The following is a 17,250-nucleotide window of genomic DNA, read 5'->3' as shown; positions in this document are numbered from 1 at the left end:
GTTGAAATTGTCTCTGTGTTTGTATATGTGGATAGCCTCATGAACAAATCTCTCATGGTAGCTGGATGGCTTGCAGAGAACCACCGTCTTGGAGAAGTCAATGTCATGTGAGCCCACTGAATTATAACAGTGATCTTCCACGGCTGAGGTGTTCGTCCTACCGTGTTTCAAGTCTGCTTTATGTTCACAGATGCGGTCCGAGATATTTCGTTTGGTTTCTCCAATGTAACTGCTACCACAGAGGCAACTTAGTTTGTAGACGCCCGGGTACTGTATGTCTGGAACCACCTCTTTTACAGATGGAACCAGATCACGGATTTTATGTACTGTGATGAATCGGACCTGGATCTTGTGTTTATTCAGGATTTTGGAGATCTTTTTTTGTGACCCCCGCAATGTAGGGTAAGGTGATGGTTTTGAATGGCTCCTCAAGAGGATCTTTCTTCATGGTTGGAGTGATGGCTTTGCGGATTGTGTAGTCGGAGTAACCATTAGCCTTGAGAGCTTGGTGTACATGCTTGAGTTCACTAGCAATGTGTTCCTGGTCGGAAATGCATTGGGCTCTATGGTATAGAGCAGTGGTTCTTAACCTGGGTTCGATCGAACCCCAGGGGTTCGGTGAGTCGATCTCAGGGGTTCGGCAGAGCCCCCGCCACGGAGGTCCGGACACACTTGAATTATTGTGTAAATTTGTGATGACACACACGGCCCGCTTGGCCATCACTGGCTGCAGATGATCATGCTACACTGCTTGGCCAATCAGCGCTGCGGGGAATTTAGTGCGTACTCAGTAGTCAACGTGTGACTGTTGTTGTCGTACGTCGTGTGATTTCTTTAATATTTTATCCATACTAACTATGTCGGGCAAAAGAAGAAAGTGGTCGGACGAATATGTACAACATGGATTCTCATGTATCACGGAACGTGATGGGAGTGAGCGTCCTATCTGCATGATTTGCAACGCCAAGTTGAGCAACTCTAGTCTTGCACCGGCAAAACTAAAGGAACACTTCTTGAAGCTGCATGGAGACGGGGAATACAAGAACACAACACTTGCTGAATTCAGGGTGAAGAGAGCCAGATTCGATGAAAGGGCCACTCTGCCTGCTCTTGGATTTGTACCTGTTAACAAACCGATCCTGACAGCATCGTACGAAGTTGCTTACCTGATCGCAAAGCAGGGCAAGCCACACACCATTGGTGAAACACTTGTGAAACCAGCTGCATTAAAGATGGCGAATCTGATACTCGGAACAGCGGCCGAAGGTAAATTATCCCAAATTCCCCTTTCCAATGACACCGTCAGTGACAGAATAGAAGACATGAGTAAAGACATCTTGGCTCAAGTAGTCGCGGATCTGATTTCAAGCCCGGCAAAATTCAGCCTTCAACTCGACGAAACCACAGACGTTTCTGATCTAAGCCAGCTTGCTGTTTTTGTACGCTATGTGAAAGACGACATGATAAAAGAAGAGTTTTTATTTTGTAAGCCTCTTACAACAACAACGAAGGCAGCCAATGTGAAGAAGCTTGTGGATGACTTCTTCAGAGACAACAATCTTTCATGGGATATGGTTTCTGCAGTTTGTACGGACGGAGCTCCAGTCATGCTGGGAAGAAAGTCTGGTTTTGGTGCGCTAGTAAAGGCCGATGCACCACACATCATTGTGACGCATTGTATTATGCACAGGCATGCGTTGGCAACAAAAACCTTACCTCCAAAAATGGCAGAAGTATTAAAAACTGTGGTGGAATGTGTGAACTATGTGCGAAAAAGTGCTCTGAGGCACCGCATCTTCAGTGAGCTGTGTAAAGAAATGGGCTCTGAATTTGAGGTACTTCTGCTCCATTCTAATATTCGGTGGTTATCCCGGGGACAGGTGCTGAATCGTGTTTTTGCCATGCGTGTGGAATTAGCCCTGTTTTTGCAAGAGCACCAACACTGCCATGCAGATTGCTTCAAAAATCCTGAGTTCATTCTCATTTTAGCGTACATGGCTGATATATTCGCAGCTCTCAATCATCTCAATCAGCAGATGCAGGGTGGTGGAGTCAATATCATGGAAGCGGAAGAACACCTGAAGGCTTTTCAAAAAAAGCTACCGTTATGGAAACGACGAACAGAGAACAATAACTTCGCAAACTTCCCGCTTCTGGACGACTGTGCAAGTAAGATCGAAGATGTGTCTGGAATCGGAGATATTTCTGTATCCACGGAACTGAAGCAAACAATTGCCATGCACTTAGATGAGCTTGCAAAGTCTCTCGACGGATATTTCCCTACAAGAGAGTCATATCCAGCATGGGTGAGACAGCCGTTCACGTTTGCTGTTGAAACAGCAGATGTCAATGATGAATTCCTCGACGAAATCATTGAAATTCAGCAGAGCCAGGTTCAACAGCAACTCTTCAGAACAACAACGCTCTCAATGTTTTGGTGTCGACAAATGAACAAGTATCCAGTTATTGCTAAGAAAGCCCTGGATTTTTTTATACCATTTGTTACAACATATCTTTGTGAGCAATCCTTTTCGAGGATGCTGGACATAAAAACGAAGAAAAGGAACAGACTTTGCTGTGAAAATGACATGAGAGTGGCACTTGCCAAGGTGAAGCCACGCATATCTGAACTGATCTCTCAAAGGCAACAGCAGAAGTCACATTGATTTCCAGGTATGTAATTTGTTGTGAGTTTATGCATTGTGTTGGTTTTATTCTTTGAACAAGGTAATGTTCATGCACGGCTCATTTTGTGTACCAGTAAAAAACATATCTAAGTCTTGAATTTGAAAAAAATCACATTTTATTTTTCACTAAAGAGGGGTTCGGTGAATGCGCATATGAAACTGGTGGGGTTCGGTACCTCCAACAAGGTTAAGAACCACTGGTATAGAGTCTTGATGAGGGAATTCTTCTGGGATGGATGGTGGTGGGAATCCGGTTTTAAGTAAGCATCCTTATGGGTAGCTTTCCTGTAGACAGAGTGGCTCATTGAACTATCAGGTCTCCTTTTAATTAGGACATCCAAAAAGGGTAGTTTGCCATCTTTTTCGACCTCCATGGTAAATCTGATGGCTGGTGTATGTAATTGATGTGGTCGAGGAATTGGTCTAGAGCAGGCCGGCCATGTGGCCAGATGACAAAAGGGTCATCCACGTACCTCTTCCATAAGGTCGGGCGTAGAGTGGCAGTCTGAATGGCGTCAGTCCCAAATTTTTCCATGAAAACGTTGGCTACAACCGGCGATAGGGGGGAGCCCATTGGGGTGCCCTCAGTTTGTAGAAAGTTCCATTCCAGGTGAAGTATGTGTTGGTTAAGCAGTGTCTCACCCAGGGGGTACATCAGTATGCAGTCCTTGTTGAACCAAGTCTTCAATGATTGCGATGGTGTCAGGTACAGGAACTTTGGTGAATATGGAAACCACATCAAAACTGACAAGCAGGTCTTCTGGGGACAGGGAAATACCCTTGATTGTCGAAACCAGGTGAGTAGAGTTTAGTACCGCAGAGGTGGTTTTTCCAGTAAAAGGCTCAGGATTTCAGGCAGAAAACGAGCCAGGACGAAGGGGTGTATGTTCTTTATGTATCTTTGGAAGGCCATATAATCTTGGTAGCCTTTCAAAGATGAAGAATCGCTAAATCAAGCTAAAAGCATCTCTAATGCGCATTGTCGTCTCATCAAACTGTGTTCATCAAGTGAATGCTATGGTCTCACTTGCAGTGTTTGAACTCGAGGTGTTCTTGAGTTAGTCTGGTCGGGTGTTCCATGTAACGAGGCAAGCTTTCTGAAAGCGCCTGTGATGTTGTTTGCCATGGCTGGGAATCAAACTCAGGTCACTGGATTCATAGCGCAGTATGTGAACCCCTCCCACTTCTCCCCAAGTCTCATTTGATAATGGATTATTTTTGCTGTGATGGTTATGTTTACAATGAGAATATTATTGTATTTATTAACCATCATATCTGTAATCATGTATTATACTTAATAGTATTATGCGTAAATCAGTGCATCCGCTCCACCACTCTCTGCAATATTAGGAAATATTGTAGCAAATATATGTTGTACGTGTAATATATATTCTAGGGTTTGCTTACTAAAATTGTTGAACACCAGTGTTTCAAATCTATGACAGAAATTATCATAATTTAACAATAGGTCTTTTTTTTTTTTCAAAATATGTTTTTATATCTTAAACAAAACGTTTCGTTTCTTTAATGAAGCCAAGGGTGGGAGCAGAAAGGATGGAGCGAGTGGGAAGTGGGGCATGATTCTAGCGGTGGACCAAGAGTAGTGGGTACAAGTTTCCCTTAGCCTAGGGCGGCGTGTGCACTGTGTGCAGCACATGTACGGTACACGAGAAGGTGTGAGATTGTATTAGATGCACGAATGGGACCCTCACTGGAGCTGTGCGTTGTTTTACAGGTGGAAGGACGGCGTATGACCACTCCACTGCTGCTATCGGGGGTGCACGTGTACCTGAGTGGATCCTACGTTGTGCTCGAGATCGATTTCAATTTGGTTGTTCGGTTTGACGGAAACCACCATGTGGAGATAGTCGTTCCGAATGAGTATGCTGGGATACTGTGCGGCATCTGTGGTGAGTGCCGACAACAGGCTTTTAGATGTGCTTCTGCGGCCGTCTGGAACGCTCTTCTGATATGAGCAAGCTACAAGAGCTATGCACTTCTAAATCTAGATTGCAAACTAATTTCTTTCAAAAAGATTTTTGTGTTTAGTTTGATGTCCTTCCCCTGCACCTCCAATTAGCACGGTTGGCTATGTACAGTGCGAAAGAAGTTCAACATATGTAATGAGACAGCGCCACCTGGGGGGTAACAAGGGATATTTGCATGGCCACCCCTGGGTTACCAGTATCCAATCTGAAGCAGAGATTACATCTGGGCCAAAGGTAACGGGCGGAGCTACAGAGAATACATGGGAACCATCGAGAGGGATTCACGAGGGGGTATTGGCTGAGGGCGGAGCTTGCTCCGCCGAGAGGCAGAGGAGGACTCGAAGTCTTTGTGGGAAGCTTCGGTCAAGACTGCATCACCGCTCAACCTCTCTTCGCCAGCGACCACGTGGCAACTCCCAGCGAAGCAGCCTCTCTTCCCGGCGCGCCGCAAGCCAGCGACGCGAGCGGAGAGATAGGGAGGTGCGCTGGACGGCAGACAGAGAGCGGCTCGTCAATGGTAGTAGAAAGAGAGGGAAATTATCCGGAGGGAGAGAGCGCGGAGTCGTGCAGAGATTCTACAACGTAATGTAACATACACTCGGGTGTTGAACATACACTCGGGTGTTGAACGCCCATCTAATCACGCTACAGCAGAACTGGACATGGTCCCGCTATCCCGGTCCGGACCACAAGCTGGGTTCCGGACCGCATGGCTAGAGGCTTCTCCAACTCGACGTGGATCTTCTCTCACCAACAGATAAAACCCCGGGCTCCTCACGGGGCCCCCGTTATATCGGCCTGGATTGGGACTGGCTCCGCTTCTCACCCCGCCCACCTTCTTGATCTCTTTCCCGAAGGCTCCCGAGAGCGCTTCTATACAACGTGACCACCCCGCGGCCCCCTTCCACGTGTTGGCAGGTCAATCAGCGTATCATGCCCCAACGTAACCCTGGCTGGCTGACACCCTCTCTTGCTCCCTCACAGGGAGCCCGCACCGCACACTGTACATGGTGTCCCCGCGCTAACCAGCGCTCACCCAAGCCCCGCTAGGGCTGGTACTACGCCCAGTAACCGGGCTGCACATAATGAACACACATAATATCCGCGGTGGCCTCGCAAGCCCGGCACCACACAGTGACATTCCCAGTCACTACACATTGGAGTCAGAAGTGGTCCTTCAAGAGATGGGAACATACAATGCAGAGTAAAATGTCCAAGCATCTCATGAAGAAGAACCCACCTGTTGCGTCTTCCGACGACGCCGAAGCGGTGACCCAGGACCTACCGACCCCGGGATCCGTCATTCCGGTCATAGGAACCACGGCTGGTGAAGTCGCTGCACCAGAGTCGGGCGGCATGGCTGCGGCTTCTTCGTCATGGCGGGTTGTAGACGGCTGGAGAAGGATGGAGGAGCAGCTGGATTCACTACGGACGGTGATTCTCCAGCTGGTGTCACTCGACGCGTTGTCCACGTCGTTGGGGTGCCCGCAGGAGGTATTGCCGAGGGGTGACATGCAGAGGCTCGGGACTGGAGCCTCGGAGGGTCCCCCTGCGGAAACGACGGCCGCTGTCGCGTGCACTGGGGAGGCGTCCGCCATTACGCACGCTACGGACACCACGCGGCAAGACGCCGCCATCTTGGGCGGCGCGGCTAGGGCGCGGTCGGAGCCCGCCATTTCAGGGGAGCCGTGTAGTGCACTACCTACGGCGCCGCTGCTCCTGCTGGGCAAAACAGGGCTGAGCGCACCCGACGGCTTCCGCACGTCAAAGAATTCGTCCCTGCCGGCGGCGATTGAAGCGCCTTCACGTGCAAATTTGAGGTGGCGTTCCGGTCAGTGCAGTGGTCGGAGGAGAAGGCACTGGTTGCTTTGCCGACTGTGTTGGACGATGACACTCTCACGGTGTTCAGATAGATTCCCCCTGAGAAGAAGAAGATGCTTCAAAGTGTTTATGCTGAGATGGTGGAGGTCTACAAATCACCATCTGACACTCGACGAAAGTTCATGCAACGGAGGCGGGGGAGCTCTGAGTCTCCCCTCGCCTACCGTGTCCTGATGGTGTTGGCGGTGGCTGCCTACCCCGATGTTAAGCAAGAGGCCCTAGACTCGTTGGTCATGGACCGCATGCTGGCTTTGGCGAGAGACATGGGGGTGGTTATGCCCACTTGCGGGCACGATGGGCAGACATCCCGGTGGGCCGCCAGGTGTCTTCATGCACACGAGAGCCTGCAGCGGTGGTCTCAGATGGCTGCATGGACGGGCGACCCTAGTCGAGACGGTGAGCCTAAGGGCTGGTTGCCAACTAAAGTGGTGGATATTCCCCTGGAGGAAGCGGCCTCTGAGGGTGATCTGGCCGCTGCGGTTCTTTGTTGGGATCGGAGACGGGACGACCCTTGACGGTGCGCCGAAGGTTCGCCGGTCCACGTCAGTGTGAGGACTGGGGTGCTCGACAGACGGCCGTCACCTGCTTCAGGTGTGGCCAGTTGGGCCACTTCGTGAGAGATTGCAGGGGTCGGCCTCGCTCACTGACTCCGCCTGCTGCTCCGGCTCCTGCTGTTTCTCCAACAGATCAATGTCGTCCCTCACAGGCGAGTCGGTACATGTCGGACATCCGTCCAAATTCGCCACCTCAGGCATCTCATAACACAGGGCACAGTTGTTCACATCACGTTTCGGGGGTTGACGGTTTGCATTCGGGGGAAGGTTGGCCTGTTTCGGTGACCCAATGAAATAAATTGGTGCGTCGTGTGGTCGTGGTGGCTGCGGGTTCCTCGGCGGTGCCTGGTTCTATTCAGGGCGTAGATGTTCGCGTCTTAGTGGACACGGGGGCTTCCGCTACAATTATTTCTGACGTGATCTTTCAGTTACTATCGATTCCCGTAATGGGGGTAGCATGGCCATCATCGGTCAGGTGGATGCTCATATCGCGATCGGAGATATCGCCGCGTCAGCGCCGGTTCTGATTTCTAGGTCTTTGGCCGTGCCGTGCTTGCTGGGTACTCATTTCCTTGGGAGGATGCCTGTAAAGATCCTAGTGGATCGGGGTTGTTTGGAAATGCCCTCGGGTCATAAATTCTTTTTTCTACCGTCACCTCTGGGACATTCACCTCAGTGCGTCGACGTACAGGCGCTGGTAGGTGTCACGATTGAGATTCCACCGGGTTGCCAAATGTTGGTGCCGCTGCACTATCGTAAAGGGAGTGGCTGCAATAATTCGGCGACTGGGGTGCTCCTGGTCTGACGCTCGTCGGTGTGCAGACGATCGTTCATTCCGGACAGGCACCGTTTCTGCAGGTTCTTAACGGGGGTCCAGATGAGGTTGTCGTTCCCGCGGCACTGTGTTGGCCCATGCCACCACCGCCTTTACCGAATGCGACGAGGTTGAGCCGTGTCGATTTGTAGGGGCGACTCATTCTTTCCCTGGTTTGAACGATAGATGGATTGCCGAGTTATGTCGGGAAAATTCGACATTGTCTTCCAACCAACGGAATAAGTTACGTGCGCTTCTGCGTGATTTTTCGGACGTCTTCAGCAAGAACGATTTCGATTTGGGACGCACGTCCCTTTTGTCTCACCACATTGATACGGGTGAGGCCAGCCATTTTCGCCAAAATTCGCACCGGTTGAGCCCAGGGGAGAAGGAACGCGTGCAGTGCGCTGTCGATGACATGTTGGCTGCTGACATAATTTCGCCATCTAATAGTCCTTGGGGCACGCCAGTTGTGCTTGTTAAAAATAAAGACGGGAACCTCAGATTTTGCGTTGATTTTCGCAAATTTAATAAAGTTTTGGTGGCCGACACGTATCCGCTTCCGCGTATGGATGACTCCCTTGATGCGTTGGCCGGGGCACGGTATTTCTCCACTCTCGATTTGTCTTCCGGATTTTGGCAACTACCCCTGGATGACTCGTGCAAGCCGAAAACCGCTTTCTGCCTCAGGGACTCTTTCAATTTAACTGCCTTCCTATGGGCTTGAATTCGGCTCCGGCTACCTTCCAACGTTTGATGGAGCTTGTGTTGGCTGGCTTGCAGTGGGACACATGCCTTATTCATTTAGACAATGTGATTGTGTTTAGTCGTACATTTGATGAACACCTCCTACACCTGCGCTCCGTTTTATAGAGGATGCGCTCTGCTAACCTGTAGTTTAAACCGAAAAAATGTCATTTGCTGTAAAATTCGGTGTGTTATTTGGGTCATATGGTTAGTTTCGATGGTATCGCCACAGATCCGACGAAAACTGCTTGTTTGCGACTGGCCTACTCCCACGTGTGTTGGTGATGTACGCAGTTTCGTCGGCTTCGCGTCGTATTACCGTCGGTTCGTGCCGAATTTCGCTACGGTCGCTAAGCCCTTGCATGCGCTGACTGCCAAAAATCAAAGATTCAAGTGGGGTCCTAGGGAGGAAGCGGCGTTGGTGGCACTTCGCACTCGGTTGTCCTATGCGCCGACGCTCCAATATCCCGATTTTCGTTACCATTTATCCTCGACACCGACACCAGCGATACGGTGTGGAGAAGGTGGTCGCGTATTGCAGCCGTGTCCTGTCCCCCACAGAAAGTCACTATTGCGTCACTAGGAGGGAACTTTCGACTATTGTTTTTTATTGTGCGACCGTACAGGCCTTACCTTTACGGCAGGAAATTCATTGTCCGCACTGATCATGCGGCTCTCCAATACTCATTCAAGGTCGAGCAGCCAGCCGGCCAGCTGTCTCGTTGGCTTGAGATATTACAGGAGTTCTCGTTCGATGTTATTTATCGTAAGGGTTCCCGGTATTGCAACCCGGATGCACTGTCACGACTGCGACAGGTGACTTGTTGCGCGTGTTCCTCCGGGACGAGTCGTTACTCGCCTGTCGCTTTGCTATCACGTTCCGTCATGTCCGCGGTGAACGAATCACCCTTGCATGGTGCGGATGTGCCGGCTGACGACGTATTGCAGCTGCCACACTCCGTCTGGGTGTGCGAGCAGCTGCTGGATGACTCCTTAGGGACTCTGCGGCGTCAGGCGGAGCATGCACATGAGTTTTCTGTGTCAGTGGAAGGTGGTCGATTGTTTTTTCTGGATGGCCTTTTGATGTGGAGGGATGATATAGTGGATCAATAGCGCATTGTGGTTCCCCTTGCTGTCCATGACGACTTTGTTCGCGTGTTGTACGGTGAAAAGCTGTTGCACCTTGGTGTTCAGAAATCCTTACTGACGTTGCAACGGGATTATTATCGGCCCGGTATGACAGCTAGTGTCACTAAACTTATTCGTTCCTGCCATGAGTGCACTCGGCGGAAACTGCCACACCTGAGGTGCCATTTGTCGCTGCAATCTATTTCCTTCATGCGCATCAATGAGTTGGTGGCACTCGACATCCTGGGCCGTTTCCCGATCACTCCCAGGGGTAACAAATACCTTTTGGTGGGTGTGGAATATTTCTCTTGGTTGCCAATGGCTTGGCCTTTACCTGACCAATCGGCGTCCTCCATCGCTGATGCATTTTTAAATGGCTATGTTATGGACAAGGGCGCCCCGGAACGATTGCTTACGAACCAGGGTCGAAATTTATCTTGTAAATTGCTACGCGATGTTTGTGTCACTTTGGGCACCAAGAAAATCAGGACGTCGCCGTACCACCCTCAGACTGATGGGATGGTTGAGCATCTGAATCGAACTTTGACCGCCATGCTCTGTCAGACTGTCAATGCCAAACAGGCCGATTGGGATTTGCACGTGCCGAGCATGCTTGCCGCTTATAGAATGGCTCCGTACGCTTCCACGGGATTTTCTCCATTTTTCCTTATGTACGGAAGGAAAAACGTGCCGCCTATTGACATTCAATTGGGAACGCCTGTTGGGAGCGCTAAACTGACCCTGCCTGACCATGTGCGAGACTCCTCGCGCCGGATTTCTGAGGCGCGGGAGGCGGCTAGGGTTAACACGGCAAGAACGCAGGCGCGTAATGAGCGCTGTGCACGCAGGTCCGGCCGCGACATGTCATGGGCCGTCGGCGACCGGGCCTGGCTGCATTGCCCTCAGGTGCCTGTTGGCACCTCTCCTAAACTGCACAAGCCATGGCATGGTCCTGTTGAAGTGGTTGAGGTTAAGCGTCCACCGTGTGTACGCATTCGGGCGGGTCGACATCGTTGGTTCGTCCACCCGTCTCTTTTGAAACCTTTCATTCCTCCACGTGTTGCTTCGTCATCCCCAAATATTGGGTTGCCGGGGTCTGGCGTGACCGATGAGCCGGACGTGGTGCGGTTGCAGGAGCTGGACACGGCTGCCATGGATGATCTGGCATTGTGGACCCGTTCTGAAACACCTCGATTGTGTTAATGTTGCCATTTTTTTTATCCTCTCCCGTGTTGGGGATTCGCCTTTGACTTCTTGCTCTTAACATTCACGTCGTTCTTGTGTGCATGCTTGTTGGTTATGCACCTATGTCTATTACCACGGGGTTTTAAATAGCGTCTCACCATTACTCATACCAAATTTATTCTTAACTGGGACGGCTAGTCTTTTTATCATGGGGGGGGGGGGGGGTGATGTAATGAGAGAGAGCGCCACCTGAGGGGTAACAAGGGATATCTGCATGGCCACCGCTGGATAACCAGTATCCAATCTGAAGCAGGGCCAAAGGTAACGGGCGGAGCTACAGAGAATACACGGGAACCATCGAGAGGGTTCCACGAGGGGGCGTGGCTGAGAGCAGAGCTTGCTCCGCCTAGAGGGATATAAGGGGAGGCAGAGGAGGACTCGAGGTCGGTGTAGGAAGCCTTGGTCAAGACTGCATCACCGCTCAACCTCTCTTCGCCGGCGACCATGTGGCAACTCCCAGCGAAGCAGCCTCTCTTCCCGGTGTGCCGCAAGCCAGCGACGCGAGCGGAGAGAGAGGAGGCGTGCTGGATGGCGGACAGAGAGCAGCTCATCAACGGCAGTAGAGAGAAAGAGGAAAATTATCCGGAGGGAGAGCGCTGAGTCGTGCAGAGATTCTACAAATAAAGAAAAGACACTAGTCAACAACTGTCGTGGAAGTCGTTTATTACACATACATACATACATGCAAGGCAGATGCACATCAAGGTCATGAGCTTGCCAACATGGTCTCTCAACCATGGATTTTGTGGACGTAGAGTTGAGACCTAAATGTGACTCTCAAAGGAAATTGTAGCCAAACACAAATTAATAGCAAATCACCAGCCAGTCAGATTTTGGTTCACGAGTAATCTAAAGTATATATATGACCAACCCGTGACTCGGCTGTTGGGGAATAGATGTGGGGGGTAGGCAGAGATGGGCAAAGATATTTAATTATATTTGCTGTATTTTGCAAATTATGAATGTAAATTACATGCAAATTAAATAATGTTCATATCTGTGGATAGGTTGTATGAGCACATCTACATCCCAGCCAACAATGTATAAAACCTAGTGAAAACCTATTGATATGCAAAAGAAAACTGGTATTTTAAATAAGTCTATGCATGAATACATTTTAATTATGCTTTAGTTCCATTGTATTGTATGCACATGGACCAAGTGGATATTATATAAGTTGGCATCTGCAAATACTTCTGAGCACGATTGTGACTAAACGTCACACTGCACTTGTTGCAATGCTGACCTCGAGTCACGGTTTTGCAACAAATGCAGTGGTTTACCCAGTGTGAATTGTCATTTATACTCTTTGGTTCTATTCGGTAAAGTCACGTACGTGATCCTTGCAGTCACGAAAGCTTCAAAACTAGAATTGTCATTTATAGTTTTTTCATTTTTAAGCCTTCCTTTATTTAAGTGCTCAATTTAGTCGTGCATTGAGATTTCTTGCACACAAGCGCAAGGCACAGCCAGAGTTGAAACTTACTTTCATGTTGTTACCTTGCAGGAAACTTTAATGGCGATGGCTCAGATGACAATCTGAAACCAGACGGCTCAGTGGCAGCCTCCTCGGCAGAACTGGGAAACAGCTGGCAGTCGGTGAACAGCTTGGATGAGTGAGTAGCCCCGCAGTCACCCTGGCACTGATCTCTTGCTGTAGCTGAGCGTAATGTACTCATGTGGGCCCAATTCTTTGTTAATCGTTCTTTTGGTCTTGATTTTGTGTGATAGCTTACTGTTTCATATTCTTGGGTCTTTCGGCAAAGTCTCGTTGATAGGTTTTCAAAGAAAATAGCAAAAAAACTACGACTTTTCGATCGCAACACAAGCAATCGTCATCAGGAGAAAAACGAGCGGGAAAGCTGCTGAGGCAGGCTGTTTTAAAGGTTTGAAATGGGTGTAGCCCAAGGGTCATAAACGAAGTGGGCAGGGCTAGTGATGTTAAAGTGAGAAATTTGCATGTAAATGTAAGGTCGGAGAGCTACCTCCACGACGACGAAGCTGCGGAGGTGGCCATTGTATTGTGAGAGAGTAGCATGTCAATGTAAGATCTCAGAGCCACCGCCACATCGAGGACACGAGCGATTGGCTGTGTTAGTGTGAGACATTTAACCTGTTAATGTAAAACCAGAGAGTCGAAAATAACTACTAACATCAGAAGGTAGGATGGAAACATCACAGCCAGTTATGACTTAAACTGGTTAATAACGTCCTTCCAATGATTGCTCAGTTTGTACCAATCTTCTTGGTTGAAATTGTGTCTGTGTCTATATATATGGATGGCTTCATGAACTAATCTTTGTTGATAGCCAGTGGGCTTGCAAAGTAAATTACCTTCGTCTGAGATGATTGCTTGTGTTGTGACCGAAACGTCGTAGTTTTTTGTTATTTTTTTATTTTCTTGGAACCTATCTACATGATTTTACCGAAAGACCCAAAAATATGAATTCCTGCAGTCACGAAAACTTTACCCTGGGAACTCTTGCAAGGGTATGTTCCATCTGAATGGATTTTCCAGTTAACATTTTAATATTATCTGTTTACCTTACAACGGATTTTACCCATCAATCCCTTGAAAAATCATACATTCTCACTACATTCAGAAAACAAACTTCTACTCATAAGCAGCTATTGTGTGTGTTTGGAAAGTATTATTTGCCCATGCACTGAGCCCAGCGACCTGAGTGTGATTCCCGGCCACGGCTGACACCAGTCACAGCTGATGTCTAAACCGGTCTTGGGTCCCCTTTCACCAACCCACAATGACTTGTGTGGTGAAGCATGGTCCTCAAACGACCCCCATTACCATACCAATACGGTGTGGAGATGCCTTCATCCAACAGTGGATTGCCAAAGGGCTGTGAATTGTGGCAGGCGGGGGAGGGGGGGGTTCCTGCTATGACATTTGCACACTTTCGCTCATTTGAAAAACAATCTTGAAATTATTAAATATCATTATCACAAGCAGATTATTATTACTGGTACCATAACTTAATATTGAAGTATTGTTTTTCATAGGACAGTGATATGCCGGTATTCCTTGATGTTTGTTTTGGCAGATGCAAAGATGACGATGGGGGAAGACCCGAGTGTGATCCAGCGACACAGGAGGAGTTTGAAAAGGAAGGATTCTGTGGCTTAATCACCGACCCCAATGGTAATGTCAATTCTCAGCATCTGGGTACTTTAATGCACATTATTGTGTAACCACTTTCATTATTCACATTATACAGTATTACACAACATAATGACGAAATAACCTACTCGTGCTTGTTAATTCACTACTGAATTAAAGCCTCCCCTCGTTATGTCAGTCATGGTTTTTTAAATCGTATTTCACCATGCTGGTCAGCGTGGACTGGTGAACGTTTGAGTAGCGGGTGGCCAGAGACAATTGATATGTCACTCTCCACCTGTGTTTAGCCATTGCCGGGAATCGAACTCGAATCGCTGAGTGCATAGTCCAGTGCACAAACCACTTTGCCTCTACTACAACCACACACGTGCAGTATTACTCTCCAAATAGTGCAATTCTTTTACATTGTTTTCAAGGCCTCGTTTATAAAATAGTTAAGTGAATGCGACTAGAGTATTTTGTATTTATAGAACATCATCGACCATACAGGTAGTACAGCAGGTTTGATGCATGGCATGAGAAAGCAGATCTACTTTGACAACAGCAAGGTAGAGGCAGCGATAACTCTACATTCAATAATTGGCCAATCACTTTGTTTGCATGTTTGACCACAAGCATGTATGGTTAATGCAGAATTAATACGTTGCAATAGGTGTACATTTGGTGTATGAACACCTGTATTATTGCTGAAAACGTTGAAGCCTTTATTTTTTCATCATAGTGTTAGGACTAAAAGAGCTGTCATCAAAGGTAAACTGTTCAGTGTGATGGTATGGATAGCTAGATGTGTCCAGCGCGTGTTGAAATGTTAATCAGTCTCGTTGATTTGTAATTATTATTAGACTTGTGAAGAACTAGAGGTTAACAAAAGGGGAGGTTGGTATGGTTTAATTACTACTGTATTCGGAAATGGAACCATACAAAAGCCCAAATCCCTCCTTATGCAAGTGAGGCTAGGCAAATGCCTGCAAAGTTTAAAATAACAAAGCTGCATTCACCCGACGCAACTTTCCTGACATCAATGTGACCAGGAGCTTTCAAAGAGTGCCACGCGGTGCTGCCTCCACAAGTCTTCTTCGACAACTGCGTGTTCGACCTGTGTGCCACGGGCGGCAACCCCCTGTCGCTGTGCCAGGCCCTGCAGGCCTACGCCGACCAGTGTGCCCAAGCTGGGGTCATCGTCACGTGGAGGAACAACACCTTCTGCCGTGAGTGCAGCGCCCGCTGTGATGTCACCGCCACATGTTATAATCCTGTGCTTTGTTCCCATCAGAACAGGATTGTTGAGTAAGAATTAATGGATACCCTATATGTCGTGTCCATGTTAAAAAAAATCTAAAGCCAAAGTGGTAGAACTGAGATGCCACTCCCAGAGGTGAGTTATCACACATGTGGCACAGCTTATTCTACCGTTATAATCAGTTGCAAATTATTTCTGTTGGGCCGCATCACCATTCTCAACTTAGCAAAGTTACCGACATGTATACGTATTTTGATGTTCGTAGTGTAAACAGTAGAGGAGAACTCCTCTTTGTTTTTTTCAGTAAAGTCACGTATAAATAAAAAAATAATAAAATAACAATAGCGTACGACGTTTCGGTTGCAACACAAGCAGCCATCATCAGGTACATAAGAGCTAAATTTACGAGAGAGAGGAAACACATAACCCCAGATGTATATACAGACACCCAAGTAGGGGGGAACTAACACAGATACAACAGAGTACAACAGAGAGAGAAGCATACCAAACAATCAGGGTTTAGCAAAATTTGGAAACCATATAAAGCAACACAGACAGTCGGTCAAAACACAATTAATGTATAGTCTAGTTGATTACACTATTTCAAAGATTGTTAAATTGCAAGTTAAGTATGAAATTTAAAATACAGACCGCGCACACACACATAGACATCCAAGTAGAGTGAACCAGCACAGACACGCACACAGTGAAGTCGCCTTAAATAGGCAGAGAAGGTAAGGCTGAGAGACAATGGGACAAATTAGCATGAGGTATGCATGGAGCAAAGGGGGCGCGGCAGCACACACTCGGAAACACCAAGGCCCACACACAGGCAGAGACAGCACAGAGACACAAATCCAAGCCAAGACACAAAGGCAGATGCACAAGCAGAGAACACAAAGACACAGACCTCATACCTCCCCGTAGAGGTGGTTCAGACTTGATTCGAAGCTTTCGTGACTGCAAGAATTACTCTTTGTTTTTTTCGGTAAAGTCACGTATAAATAAAAAATAATAAAATAACAATAGCGTACGACGTTTCGGTTGCAACACAAGCAGCCATCATCAGGTACAGAAGAGCTAAATTTACGAGAGAGAGGAAACACATAACCCCAGATGTATATACAGACACCCAAGTAGGGGGGAATTAACACAGTTACAACAGGGTACAACAGAGAGAGAAGCATACCAAACAATCAGGGTTTAGCAAAATTTGGAAACCATATAAAGCAACACAGACGGTCCGTCAAAACACAATTAACGCATAGTCTGGTTGATTACGCTATTTCAAAGATTGTTAAATTGCAAGTTAAGCAATTTAACAATGATGGCTGCTTGTGTTGCAACCGAAACGTCGTACGCTATTGTTATTTTATTATTTTTTATTTATACGTGACTTTACCGAAAAAAACAAAGAGTAATTCTTGCAGTCACGAAAGCTTCGAATCAAGTCAGTAGAGGAGAATTCATAGACAAGAGGAGTTTGCGCTCTCTTTGCGCCATGCCAGATGTATTCCATTATTTCAAGCTACAAAAATAGATAAACATTAACCAAAACATTTGTATGCCATGTAATTGGTTCCACGGGCGCCACATTCCCTTGAAGCGTGCAGTCTCGAGACAACCCATCAATTTGTGATGGTTGTGTTGTCACACTGAGCAGACATACAGAAGGGACGTGAGGCATGGGGCCTTCCCGTTCTGCAGGTGTCATGCCTCTGACACGAGAGGAGTGTCAGTCATCATGGAATTGGGTTTAAGGTGCCCACCATACGTAATCATCACGTACATCCAGCACCTTTACTTCCCTATGATAAATAATAGAGGGGC

At 47.8% G+C, this 17,250-nt stretch overlaps 1 protein-coding gene across 1 annotated transcript in view; it reads left to right on the top strand.

Annotated features, from left to right (window-relative positions):
• LOC116954483 (zonadhesin-like) overlaps positions 1 to 17,250 on the top strand; it is a 70,861-nt gene that overhangs the window by 24,728 nt on the left and 28,883 nt on the right. Inside the window, exons 19-22 of the mRNA XM_076052227.1 lie at positions 4,423 to 4,597; positions 12,552 to 12,660; positions 14,104 to 14,201; positions 15,212 to 15,388. Coding sequence (XP_075908342.1) covers positions 4,423 to 4,597; positions 12,552 to 12,660; positions 14,104 to 14,201; positions 15,212 to 15,388 — 559 coding nt within the window. The remainder of the gene's footprint in view (positions 1 to 4,422; positions 4,598 to 12,551; positions 12,661 to 14,103; positions 14,202 to 15,211; positions 15,389 to 17,250) is intronic.

The sequence above is a fragment of the Petromyzon marinus genome, chromosome 55, assembly GCF_048934315.1.
Source record: "Petromyzon marinus isolate PM22_M1 ecotype Great Lakes invasive population chromosome 55, UKy_Petmar_22M1.pri1.0, whole genome shotgun sequence".
In the NCBI taxonomy this organism is placed as follows: domain Eukaryota; kingdom Metazoa; phylum Chordata; class Hyperoartia; order Petromyzontiformes; family Petromyzontidae; genus Petromyzon; species Petromyzon marinus.
This window is presented reverse-complemented; position numbering and strand designations above follow the sequence as displayed.